This window comes from Typopeltis vanoorti, chromosome 5, assembly GCF_054136105.1.
Source record: "Typopeltis vanoorti isolate ZY-2024b chromosome 5, IOZ_Tvanoo_1.0, whole genome shotgun sequence".
Classification (NCBI taxonomy): Eukaryota; Metazoa; Arthropoda; class Arachnida; order Uropygi; family Thelyphonidae; genus Typopeltis; species Typopeltis vanoorti.
Window position 1 is genome coordinate 106,751,533 of NC_143553.1, and position 12,351 is coordinate 106,763,883.

Consider the following 12,351-nt stretch of genomic DNA (forward strand, 5'->3'; position numbering starts at 1 on the left):
CTAAGTGCTTGAATTGGATTCAGTGTTGGATGTGCAAGCAGTGGGAATGAATTCAAGAATAAGTATGATAGCTGGTGCATGTAGTATGTGGCCTCCCTCGATGAGTCCCTGACTCCCTGAAGATTTCTCTTAACAATAAACAATAATAATTATTATAAGTATTATAATAATAATAATTATAAGTCCTGTATTATGTTACAATCACAAGGATGGGATACTTTAATGAACTGCTCATTTTACACCTCTGCTATATCTTCCTCAGTGTTTATCATTCTCCCATTATCACTGAGGGTGTTGGATTTGATTATCTTATCAGAAGATATTGTTGTAAATGAAGTGTCACATCATCCTCCAGTTGGTGAAAGTAACCATGAAGTGATCACTTGGGTGGTGGCCAGCCATATCAGGACTCTTCTGAGAAATACATGTGGAACTATAAGGCAGGTGATTATGGCAAACTCAGGAAGCAGCTTACAGCAATATTATGGAATGAGGAACTTCATGGGAAGGAAATCAATGCTGCTTGGTCTCTACTCAGGAATTATATGGCAGAGGCAATGACTGAATGTATTTCAAAGGTCAGGATATTAAATAAGGTAGGTGCAAAATGGATGATTGAAGAGGTGAAACAAACTTGTGATCTGTAAGAAAAACGCTTTTTTGAAGGCAGCACGAGATGAGTAGAGATAATCAGTTACATGAGAATTACAATTTGCTCCCCTTATTAATGAAGAAGACTCACTTAATAAGGGTAGCAAATGTGTGGTATGAGCAGCAGTTAGAAAATTACACTAAAAGAAATCCTAGAGAATTTTTTTCAATATGTGGCCAGTAGAAGGAAGAATGCTTATGGAAGGATGATGTTAGTCAGTGATAATGGAAGAATGATAAACACTGAGGAAGATATAGTAGAGGTGTAAAACGAGCAGTTCATTAAAGTATCCCATCCTTGTGATTGTAACATAATACAGAACTTAAAAGCAGTGGGAATGGGTGAGAAACCACTGATGGTGAGTGAGTAGGAGATATATGAGAAATTGAGTAAACTTGATGTCAACAAGGCCATGGGACTTGTTGGTATATCATCACATGTCTTGAGGGAATGTTCCAAGGAGTTAAAAACAGCTTTAATATTTTTAACATTTTTAACATGAGTCTTAGATTAGCCCAGGTTTCAAAGGAGTGGAAAGATGGTAAACTTGTTCTGCTTCAAAGGGAGTGATAAGACTAAGGCTTCAAATTATAGACCAACCAACTTGTCTGGAGTTGTGGTCAAGGTGTTGGAAACAGCTTGTGAGGACAAGGATTCAGAACTCTGTGGACAGCAGTAGAATTCTTTTAATGGACAGCATGGGTTTGCTAAAGGAAGTCGTGTTTTAAAAGTCTGCTTGCTTATTATAACAAATATGTTGACATTGACAAGGTGATAAATACATTGGGCAAGGGGGATGAATATACAATAGTATATTTAGATTTTGCAAAGACTTTCAACAGATTACCACATGACAAACTGGTAATTAAGTTTGAACAAATGGGGTTGGATAGTAGATTAGTGCAATGGATTGCAGATTAGCTGTCAGATAGGTATCATCAAATTGTGTATGGGAGGAGTGCTTTCCCAGAAGAAGAAAGTCACTAGTCACATGCCTCAGGAGTCTATTTTGGGGTCATTGTTGTTTAATTTGTATGTAAATTATGGAAATGATATTGGAAGGGCTTAAATGGTGATATACAGTTGTCTGAAGATGATGCAAAGTTGGAGAGATTATGAGAAGTAGAGTAGATGTAGCTTTATATCTGCTCTACTTAAGTAGAGCAGATGTAAAGGACCTAAACCAGTGGGTCTTCAATGCATAGCCCATGAGCTACCTGTGACCCACGGAGCTCTTTGCTGTGACCCACTGGCCATTTTGAAAAAATAACTACTTAACATTAAAATGCAATTAAATAAAAAATAATTTCAATGAAGCCTGCAGGCCACTAAGCTATACTGTGGTATTTAGAATTACAAAATGCTTTCCAGATTCACAAGGAATGCTGTGCATTTGATTCTTGTAGAAAGGCTTATACATTGGCTGTACATGATTATTAAATTACTTAAGGAACTCACAATGTAAACTGGAATATAAATCAAAATAAAGTTTAATATATACTTCCTATATTTCGGCAACGTCACATTGCCATCTTCATGGGAACCTAAGATTAAGACACGTGCACGCAGACACTAAAACAGCAAATGAGGTCGAAGAGAGGAAATATATATTAAAGTTTATTTTAATTTATATTCCAGTTTATGATGCGAGTTCTTTAAGTAATTTAATAATCATGTATTTTTGATAGTTGACATAAAATCCTATAAAAATAAATATTAAATACGCATGCTTCATCAGCCATCCACCAGAGCCAAGCGGCACTTAAGTACTAGTACTAATGTCGCAGGTAGATGGCTGAAGCAGTAGTTCCTTCAAGTGCACTGTCTAGTGCTTTCCAGATACATCTCGAAGGTTCTTGATACTTTGTTATTTTCATATAAATACAAGAGGATCTCATCCACAATCAGTCAGTCATGAACAGTGTGATATTCCTGTATTAGCGCATGCAGGTTCGTCGTGTCAGCCATAGCCTATTGTGGTTTTATACTGCCAGACTTTTTTCATTAGAGTGAGACATATTCAGTGAATAATAACCATTACATGGCCATTTTGGAGGATCATTTTTTGGGGGGGGGGGGTTACCTTCCATCACTATGGCATCTACAAGTAAAAAGTGTAAATCAAGTGATTCTTGTTGGGCTTTTAATGAAAAGTGGACCAATTTGTCCTTTTTTGTGCCAATCGATGAAAAGCCAGTGTGTTTAGTTTGTCATGAGTCAGTATCAGTATCAAAAGAATAGAATATATATATATATCGACATTATGAGACGAAGCATGCATCCAATTTAGATCACCTTCAAGGGCAGCTTTGTGTGGACAAAGTGAACCCGTCTCCAAATTGATTTAAAATGCCAGCAGGGTACGTTTAAAAGGGAGGGAAGAGAGCGAAGCATGAGTTAAAGTTAAAGTAAATTATGCTGAAAAAATTGCTAAAAAATCAAAAGCCTTCTTGGATGCTGAGACAAATAATAAGGAAGTGTTTAAAAAACTGAGTTTGTCTGGAGTAACTGCAGCATGATGTGTCGAAGAACTTGCCAATGACATTGAAGGAATTTTAAAAAGTGATGTGCATTGCTTGAGCAGAGAGAAGGTTCTTAAAAGAGTCTTTGACGTAAGGAGCAAAATACAGCAGTTCATGCAAACCAAGGGGAAGCCGTTTGTGACTGTCGTCACCATTATTAGGGCAAGAGGAGTGAATCATCGTCAATTCCAAGAGTTTTTGACCCAACAGTGCAAAGCGGATCATGGTGATGTGGTTTATTACAGTGATGTGCATTGGTTGAGCAGAGAGAAGGTTCTTAAAAGAGTCTTTGACTTAAGGAGCGAAATACAGCAGTTCATGCAAACTAAGGGAAAGCCATTTGTGAAATTCAACGATCCGAAGTGGATGACAGACTTTGCCTTTGTGACCGACATCTCGTTGCATATGAATGACCTAAATATGTTGCTACAATCCAAAGATCAACTGGTGCACACTTTGTTTGATCACATCAAAGCTTTTGTGGTGAAGCTCAAACTTTGGGAGGCACAACTCGCAAAAGAAGACTTAACTCATTTTCAGCTTCTCACTGAGTCCAACTGTTCATCTCTTGATGAATACGTTATGAGATTAGCCATGTTGCAAAGTGAGTTCGAAGAGAGATTTAGTGATTTTCATAACCAACAGTCTTTTTTAGATTTATTTTCAATGCCATTCAGTGTCAATGCTGCCGAAATGCCAGGCTCAGTTACAAATGGAACTGCTTAAACTCCAAAACAACTCTTCTTTGAGAGAAAAATTATTCAATGTGCCCTTGCTTACATTTTACAAAGACTACATTTCTGAGGACGCATTCCCTAATCTTCATCAGCATGCTTTGAAGATGTGCACTTTGTTAGAAAGCACATACTTATGTGAGTAGTTCTTTTCTGGAATGAAGCATGTGAAGTCCAAGACAAGAACTTAGATTACGGACCAATATCTCAAGAATACTCTGCGCATAGCGACTTCCAATTGATGCCAATATCAACAAGTCTAGGAAAAACATTGCCTAGTTGCCCATTGACATTGAAAAAATTAATGTTCTTCATTAAATTATTTTTTTTCAAGTATTGATTGTATTTATTTATCATGAACCCGACCCCTACCTACACTCTTAAAGCTAAGTTTGTTTATTTTTATAAGATTTTTATGTAAAGTATCAAATGCACAGCATTCCTTTGAATCTTAAAAGCATCATATGATTCTAAGTACTGCAGTATACCTTAATGGCCCAAGAGCTTCATTGAAATTTTTAATGCAGTCCACACTGTCTGAAAGATTGAAGACCCCTGACCTAAACAGACTGTGTCATTGGGCGAGTGTGTGGGAATTTTAGTTTAACCTCCGAAACGGCTAGGACATCTATAGACGTCCAACTAAATCTGGATATGTTTCAGCCCATCTGTTGAAAGAACCTGGATAAGAAGTGCAATTTGACTGTCATGTCCATTAGAAAGTGTGATAAACCCTCACGCTGAAGAGAACGTTAATTGGATTATCTCGCGTTCCTAGCTGCCTCTCAGTTGCCTATATCAAGAAACGCACTTCCTTGTTCCATGCTGGTCAACTGGATTTTAGTTATATAGGATAGACTAAAAATAGAGAAATTATTTATATTTTTGTTTTCTCTTTTTATTGTACAATACAATTTTAATGTCTGGACAAAATAAAGATCTTGCATAATTTTTTCACTTAAAAATATTTAAGTGAACAAAGCCTCACCTTGGAGAACCAATTTAATTTTTTATTTTTTTGCGCTAATTTTTTTCTAATCGCTTACTAGACAAAAGATTTTTCTTTGTTCTCGAAGAAATAATTATCGTGAATAATTCATTAATTATTCACGATAATTATCTGAAATATTCTTTTAATAAAAGAAAAGAAAACCGGCTGCTGAGGTTCCAGTTTATATTATTTTTATTTTTGTACAAAACCTTCGAAATCGAATAATACTTCACAGATTTCCTTTAGGACACGCTTGAGCAACTTTGCTTTATAGAGAATAACATGAAATTCTTTAATCATATTACTAAATTTTTTCTTCATATTGTATAGTAATCTACTGTTCTTTGTACTTTCGCTTTCTTAGTTTCCTTGTATAATTGGTCATTACAAAATGAAATTAACAGTTATGATTTAAATTTATATTTTCTGCATAATTCAGATATTTTATTCTCCAATTTTTAAAGTAAGTGATACATTTGCTTATTTTTATATATGTATATCAAAATTTCATTTCCTTTCACAATAGAATTGAACTTTATTTTGCCTCTGATAGTTTAATCCCCCCCCCCATGGCATTACTATCACACACCCGAAAACTGTTATGAAACATAGGTACAGTTTTTATTAATTCGTTATTTTTCTCTAGTAATTGTTCCACATAACTTTAATTTTTCGATACTGAAACTATGTGGTGATTATTATAAATTAGCAAATTATAAATCAGACAATATACATATTATTTATGTATATTGTCTGATATTCAGAGACCCTTTACTGGGGAAAGGTTACTGTATTACAATGGATAATTACTATATGTGTCCTGAACTCGCTGATTTGCTTTTACAGCATTGTACAGATAGTTATGGTACTGTAAATGCAAAAAGGTGAGATATGCCTCCAGATCTGGCTTCAGGAAAGCTATCGAAGGGAGAAATCCAAGCTTATCAGCGAGGGAAAGTCTTCCGCTACGTTGGAAAGACGAAAAAGATGTTTTTCTGCTGTCTTCCCTGCACAATCCATCAATGGAATCCGTGGAGAAGCATGGTTTGAAGAAAGAAAAAACCCATTGCTGTGTGTGCATACAACGACACTATGGGTGGAGTCGACAGGTGCAATCAGCAGCTATCATTCTACTCTGTAATGAGGAAACAGCATAAAAAATATTACAAAAAAGTGTTTGGACATGTATTAGATTTTGTTATTTGGAACAGTTTCCTCCTGCACAAGAAAAAATGTTTGTCTACCATAACATATCTAGAATACAAAATAGAAATTGCGAAAGCATTGCTGCATGCACATGCGCCTTCTTCAGCAAGCAGAAAAACAAGAAATCCTGCCAGACATCTGAGGTTGAACGCTGCTAACTCCAACCATTTTCCCGAAAATCTACCACAAACGGCTAAAAAAATAAAAACCTGCATGCAAATGTTATGTATGTAATAAAAAAAATATCAGAAAGGAAACAAAAATCTGGTGCCCTGAGTGTAAAACTGCTTTGTGTGTTTACCCTTGCTTCAAGGTGTTCCACACTGTTCAAGAATTTTAAACTCTGAACAGTATGAAATAAAAAATGTTTGTTTTCAAGGCCATCAAAACAGTCCTTTTCAGGACTATAAATATTGATAGAGGGATACCTGAATAAACTGTTCCTTTTCATCTTGAAGGCGAATTTTTAGGTTATTTTTATGACACAGAATGATATTTTCGAAGGAATAAAATATAAGAGGAACAGGAATACTCTTTCCAGTTCTTCTTATATTTCAGGTAAAGTATTTCACCAAAACAATAAAAAATAATGAAATAAAATCTACCCTATATACATATAAAATGATAAGCCTTTTTATGTCATGTTTTTCGAAACGTTTTGAAACTCAGGGGCTACCCCGAGTGTCGAGTCTTCAAAATTCGAGTCATCAGAATTCAGGGGCGGAACCCCCTTTTGAGTTATCACAATTGAAGGAGAACTGGCCTACCAGACCGGAACACGGGGGGGGGCATAGCCCCACTAGTTAATAAATGAAATATATAAATAATAACGGGAACATTTTTACCTTGCCAACACTCAACATTGATGTGATATGGGTTCCAAATTTCTTGTTTCGGAGATATATATTACAAAATTTTGTAATAAAAATTTCTGCTACAATGAAGTTTGACATAATCAACAATATTATTAGTACCTAATTTCTGTTTCTCGTGTGGGAGAAAAATGGTAAAATGCCACTCTTATAATTATATGAGATGTTATAATGGCAAAAATAGTAAGAAAAAAGTCATTTGCACTTTCTCTTCAAAACACAAAGAAAGAACATTGTAAATTCAGACAGTTGAAAAGAAAATACTACATATTTTTCTTCTGTTATCTGATTTTTTTTTTCTTGTAGTATAAAGAAGAAATCACTGCATATAACATGGAGTCTGCATGAGGGAAAAAATCTGGAAATTGGTTACATTATAACGAATACAGAAATCATGTCAGAAAAATTATTCACGTAAGATTCTAATCTCAGCAGACATAACATTTTCTTCTAGATTACATATCTAAAGTAACTGAACCTTTGCTACTATTTTACACTAAAATGAATGGGTATGTTCCCCAAGTGATTTACGTTTGTAACAGCTGTCTTGCGAAATTTATGAAATAAATTATCTGAAATATCCGCAGATTGATTAGGTCTATACCCCCCCCCCCCCAAAAAAAGAAGATTATGAAACGCATATGCACCTTTTCTTTGAAAATGATTCAAATCCTCTTTTTCAAGATAATTGTATAATTTAATTTCTAATTTTTGATAATAAAAGTGAAAGTGATCGTTATAAATTAAGCAATTATTTTGGCATAAATAATGTGTAAGCATGTAAACGAAATGTCAGTATTTCCGTTTGGATATAGGTAATCAACAATCGAAAAGGAAACAAGACATTCTTGACATATTCTGCACTACAGCCTGAGGCACTTTAGTGCGACTTTAGTATTCTCCCCTTTCTTCTCAATAGCACTGAGAGTAATAAGCCTTCAACTTTTCCTCCAGCTAAGAGGATATTACCAAGTATTTATAAGACATAGATTATTTCAGAAATAGCTTCCAGCAGCAGAAGTAATATTTAGATTTTTTCAAAGCAAAACAAACAAAAATAATACTACTGAACTTTCTTTTGTGTGGTATGCATATAAACAATTTTGCATGGTGAAAATATAACATATTATTTCTAAAATTTCACATAATTTCAGCAGACAGTAGAACAGCTAGTTTTAGATTGCAAATAAATAGAACAGAATTAGAAGCTTCACGGTATAATCTGATTGCCATATATCTTTTTTCAAAATGGTAAAATGAAGTAATTGATTTTGAATACTGTCTAGAAAAGCTTTCAAACCTGTATAGAAATTTAGAGTAGTTATGCAATTGAGTTCCAGGAGAGAATAAGGAGGTGGGGGAAGGCAATAGAAAATCTTCAAAATGAGCAAAAATTTTGAATCATTCTGTATATGATATTTTTCACATATTTTCAACATATCTACGAGGATATGCATTAGATATTATCGTAATATGCATAATACAAATAAATAAATAAATAAATAAATAAAAGACGAAGGCAAAGAATCACTGCTAAAATATCATTGGATATAAAATTTTGATACCAAAAAGACACACAATCGGAAACCGAGTAATGCAATTTAGCATTTTAACATTTTTTTTTTATTTTGTCTTTATGAATAACAAAAAATCGTTTCTAAAACTGAAATGTGATGATCCATATAATGCTATTTGGCTAGAAACGAAAGCAAAAGGACATATTTATTTCAATAAATATTATTTAAAAATATAAATATTTGGCATAATATTTTCAAAGCAAACATTTGAAAATTCTGAAATTTGAAAAAAAATTATTCAATTATTATACGTAAAGTGAAAGAACAATCAGTGCAACTCTTCCGGTGCACTGATTTGTAGAATAAAATACACCAAATTTACTATCACTAAATAGATTCATTGCAAAAGCTGATCAGTGATCATTTCAGGATTGATTTTTTTTTGCATATGTGAAATTTGTTTCAATTTTTGGGAAGAGACACAATAAATCATTTTAGAGGCAAAAAGGTCAAATAACTTAGGACATAAATGAAATTCTAAGCAACACAATAGATGTAAAGACAGGTAGACACAAAGGTCACTCAGCAACAGTTAATCCACTAATGGCTATAGAATAGCCGTAACGAGATTAACGGCGGAAGAAGGTAATGGCATGATAAAAGGTAGAATGCCGACGAAGTTTTGATCCATGAAAAAAGGTATGGAGGGTTAATGTTACAAAGTGTATAAAGTTTTAAAATTTGGAAAGCAAAGATGACATACAGAGTATAGGACTGGTGGGGACAATTTGGAGGAGATCAAAGATTGGTTGTAGTAGATACAGACTTGAAATTTCGTGGATATTTTGCTAAAATTGTGAGGACGACACAGCAGATTATGGAAATGAAGCAGGGAACACTGATGTGTAGAAGTAATGATGTTTTGATTTCATTGTACAAGAATTTGATGAGGTGCCTATGGATTATTGTGCACATATTTGGTGCGAAGTAAACAACAGGTGCGATAAACAACACCAGGTTTTCAAAATGATGACGAGATGTTGAAGAGGGTCCAGAGATGATTGCCTAAGTTGCTTTCTGGTCTCTGAAATATGAGGACCGATTGAGAGAATGCAAATTATAGAGACTAGTGGATAGAAGGAAGAGGGGGAGACAGGATCGAGATGCATGAGTTGATAAGCTGTAATTATCAGATTACCATGGATGAGAATTTTTTATAGAATATCAGGAGACAGAAGAAGAAGAATGAGAGGCTATACCTGGAAACTTTATAAGTTGGGTGTGAGCAAGGAGGATGAGAAACAGATTTTTTCCAACCACCCACCACTCTCTGTGTAACACAGAGAGTGGTGGGTGGTTGGAATGCGTTGCATGAGAGTGGTGACTACAGGGATAGTGAATGCATTTAAGTCAAGGTACAATGAGCTATGCATGTTAAAATGGGACATCTCATGATGGGTTTCTTGACTCCATGGAGGACTATTGATAATAATAATATTACCTGACATGACTGATTGCTTGTCACATGATATGAAAATTAAATATCTTGTGAGAACTCAGCTCTATGGAAGGGTTTCAAACACAGGACTGAATTGTAACATATGTGCTAATAGTGCATCTGTTTTGCTAACAGACCAACAACTTCACAGCATTGTCAAAAAAAAAAAGCTTGTAAATTTCAACATTGCATTGTGTACAAAATTATGTTTTTCTTGTTTTCATGGTTCTTATTAGTATTAACAGATAACAATACAGAAATCAATACAGTTGCATGTTTGCATAAAGGAATGTGCTAAATAACTATGAAATGAAAGATATTTTCAAGTATAAATTACTCAACCATTCACTTTTTGAATATGAATGGAAGTATTATCAAAGTTATTTTCATATGTTATAAATTCGTATGCTATAAATAACCGAAAGAATTTACTAATCAATATGAACAATATTACAAATAGAAGGGAATGAAAATACAAACCTCCTTCTACAACTTCAGAAATTGACTTATTCATTTTCTTGGCCATAAAGCCTAGCATTGTAAATATTACAAAGCCACCTAAAAAGCTTGTGAATAAGTCTGCTGCGCCAATTACCATCACATCTCTAGAGACAAAAATATAAAAGATTAGAACTCAATATCATAATTTTTTTTTCTAAATCTCTTTCTGATCGAATATAAGCATATTTCAATTATATTTGAATTATAAGTTTCGACTGTTCTATGGCATTTATTTTGATTTCATAAATTTTATTATAATAAATTTAAATTATCGTAATCAAACTTTTCATATCAGCAGGATTTATGGGATATGCAAGAGGGAATGCAAGAGATATGCAAGAGGGAAATAGTGGCAGTGGTTTTGAGGCAGTATGGTGTGAGATAGACATGGTTGGATGTTGTTATAGACCAGGAAATGTGGATGGTGGTGATAATGAAATGTATCATCAAATCAGCCAAGCAAATAAGAAAAGGGTAATCGTTATGGGTGATTTTAATTATGGCAATATAGACTGGAATGATGAAATAGCAACTGGAAGCAAAGAAAATGAGTTTCATGAGTTTTTGAGGGATAACTACCCCTCAGACAGTATGTAACAGAGGGCACACGACAATTAAGATCTTGGTTTTGGTCATCTCATCAGAGGATATAATTATAAATGAGGTGTCAAATCATGCACCAATTGGTGAGAGTGACCATGAGCTGATTACCTGGGTGGTTGCCAGCAGTGTGAGGACCTCTGTGAGAAAAGGGTATATGTGGAACTATGGGGGGAGGGGGGGAGGAGGATTATGAAGAGCTGAGGAGACAGCTTGTGGGTGTAACACAGAATGAGGAGTTAGTTGGAAAAGAGATCAATGCAGCTTAGAGAATTTTCAAAAACTATCTAGTAGATGCAATGTCTAAATATATTCCAAGGGTGAAAAGATTAAATAAAGTAGGGTTGAGATGGATGAATAAAGAGATTAAGCATGCAATACAGAGAAAGAGGGCATTGTGGAGGCAGCATAGGCAAAGTGGAAATAACCAATTCCATGAGGTCTACAAAGACCAGGCAAGGAGGGTGACTTGGTTGGTGAGGGTAGCTAAAGAGAGGTAAGAACAGCAGTTATCTAATGAAGCCAAAAAGAATCCTAAAGAGTTCTTTTGATATATAGCCAGCAAAAGAAAGAATGATTACGGACAGATGACATTGATTAGAGAAAATGATATAAAGACAGCTGTTGCAGAATGTGTGGTGGAGATACTTGATGAGCAGTTCTTACAGGTCTTTCAATCTTATGAATGTGACTTCATGGAGAGATTGAGAGCAGCTGATGATGGGGTGGAGAGACTGACTGACTGTAAGTGAGCAAGAGGTGTTTGGGGAGTTGAGTAAACTAGATGTAAATAAGGCTGTGGGACTTGATAATATATCCCCACGTATTCTGAAGGAATGTGCCAGGGAGTTGACACCTGCCTTGATATATTTTTTTAATACGAGTCTTACACTCGGTCAAGTTCCTTAGGAGTGGAAGGAGGGCAAGATTGTGCCAATTCATAAAGGAGGTGATTGAACTCAAGCATTAAACTATAGGCTACCTGTGTGTCAGGTGTTGTGGTTAAGTTGTTGAAGAAGCTTGTGAGAACTAGGATCCAGAGTTGGGTTGACAACAATGGTATAATCTTTGATGGACAGCATGGATTTGCTAAAGGGAGGTCTTGTTTTAGTAATTTACTTATTACAATAAAGTGACTGTTTCCTTGGACAGAGAAGAAGGATATACAGTGATATACTTGGATTTTGCAAAGGCTTTTGATAAAGTACCTCATGATAAATTGATAGTCAAACTGAAGCAGATGGGGTTGGATATTAGA

The 12,351-nt window shown here is 34.8% G+C and overlaps 1 protein-coding gene across 5 annotated transcripts in view; it reads right to left on the minus strand.

Annotated features, from left to right (window-relative positions):
* LOC150106709 (sodium- and chloride-dependent glycine transporter 2-like) overlaps positions 1–12,351 on the minus strand; it is a 626,004-nt gene that overhangs the window by 299,649 nt on the left and 314,004 nt on the right. For all 5 annotated transcript variants that reach the window (XM_090393293.1, XM_090393295.1, XM_090393296.1 and 2 more), the window contains one exon: positions 10,473–10,597. In XM_090393293.1, coding sequence (XP_090249419.1) covers positions 10,473–10,597 — 125 coding nt within the window. The remainder of the gene's footprint in view (positions 1–10,472; positions 10,598–12,351) is intronic.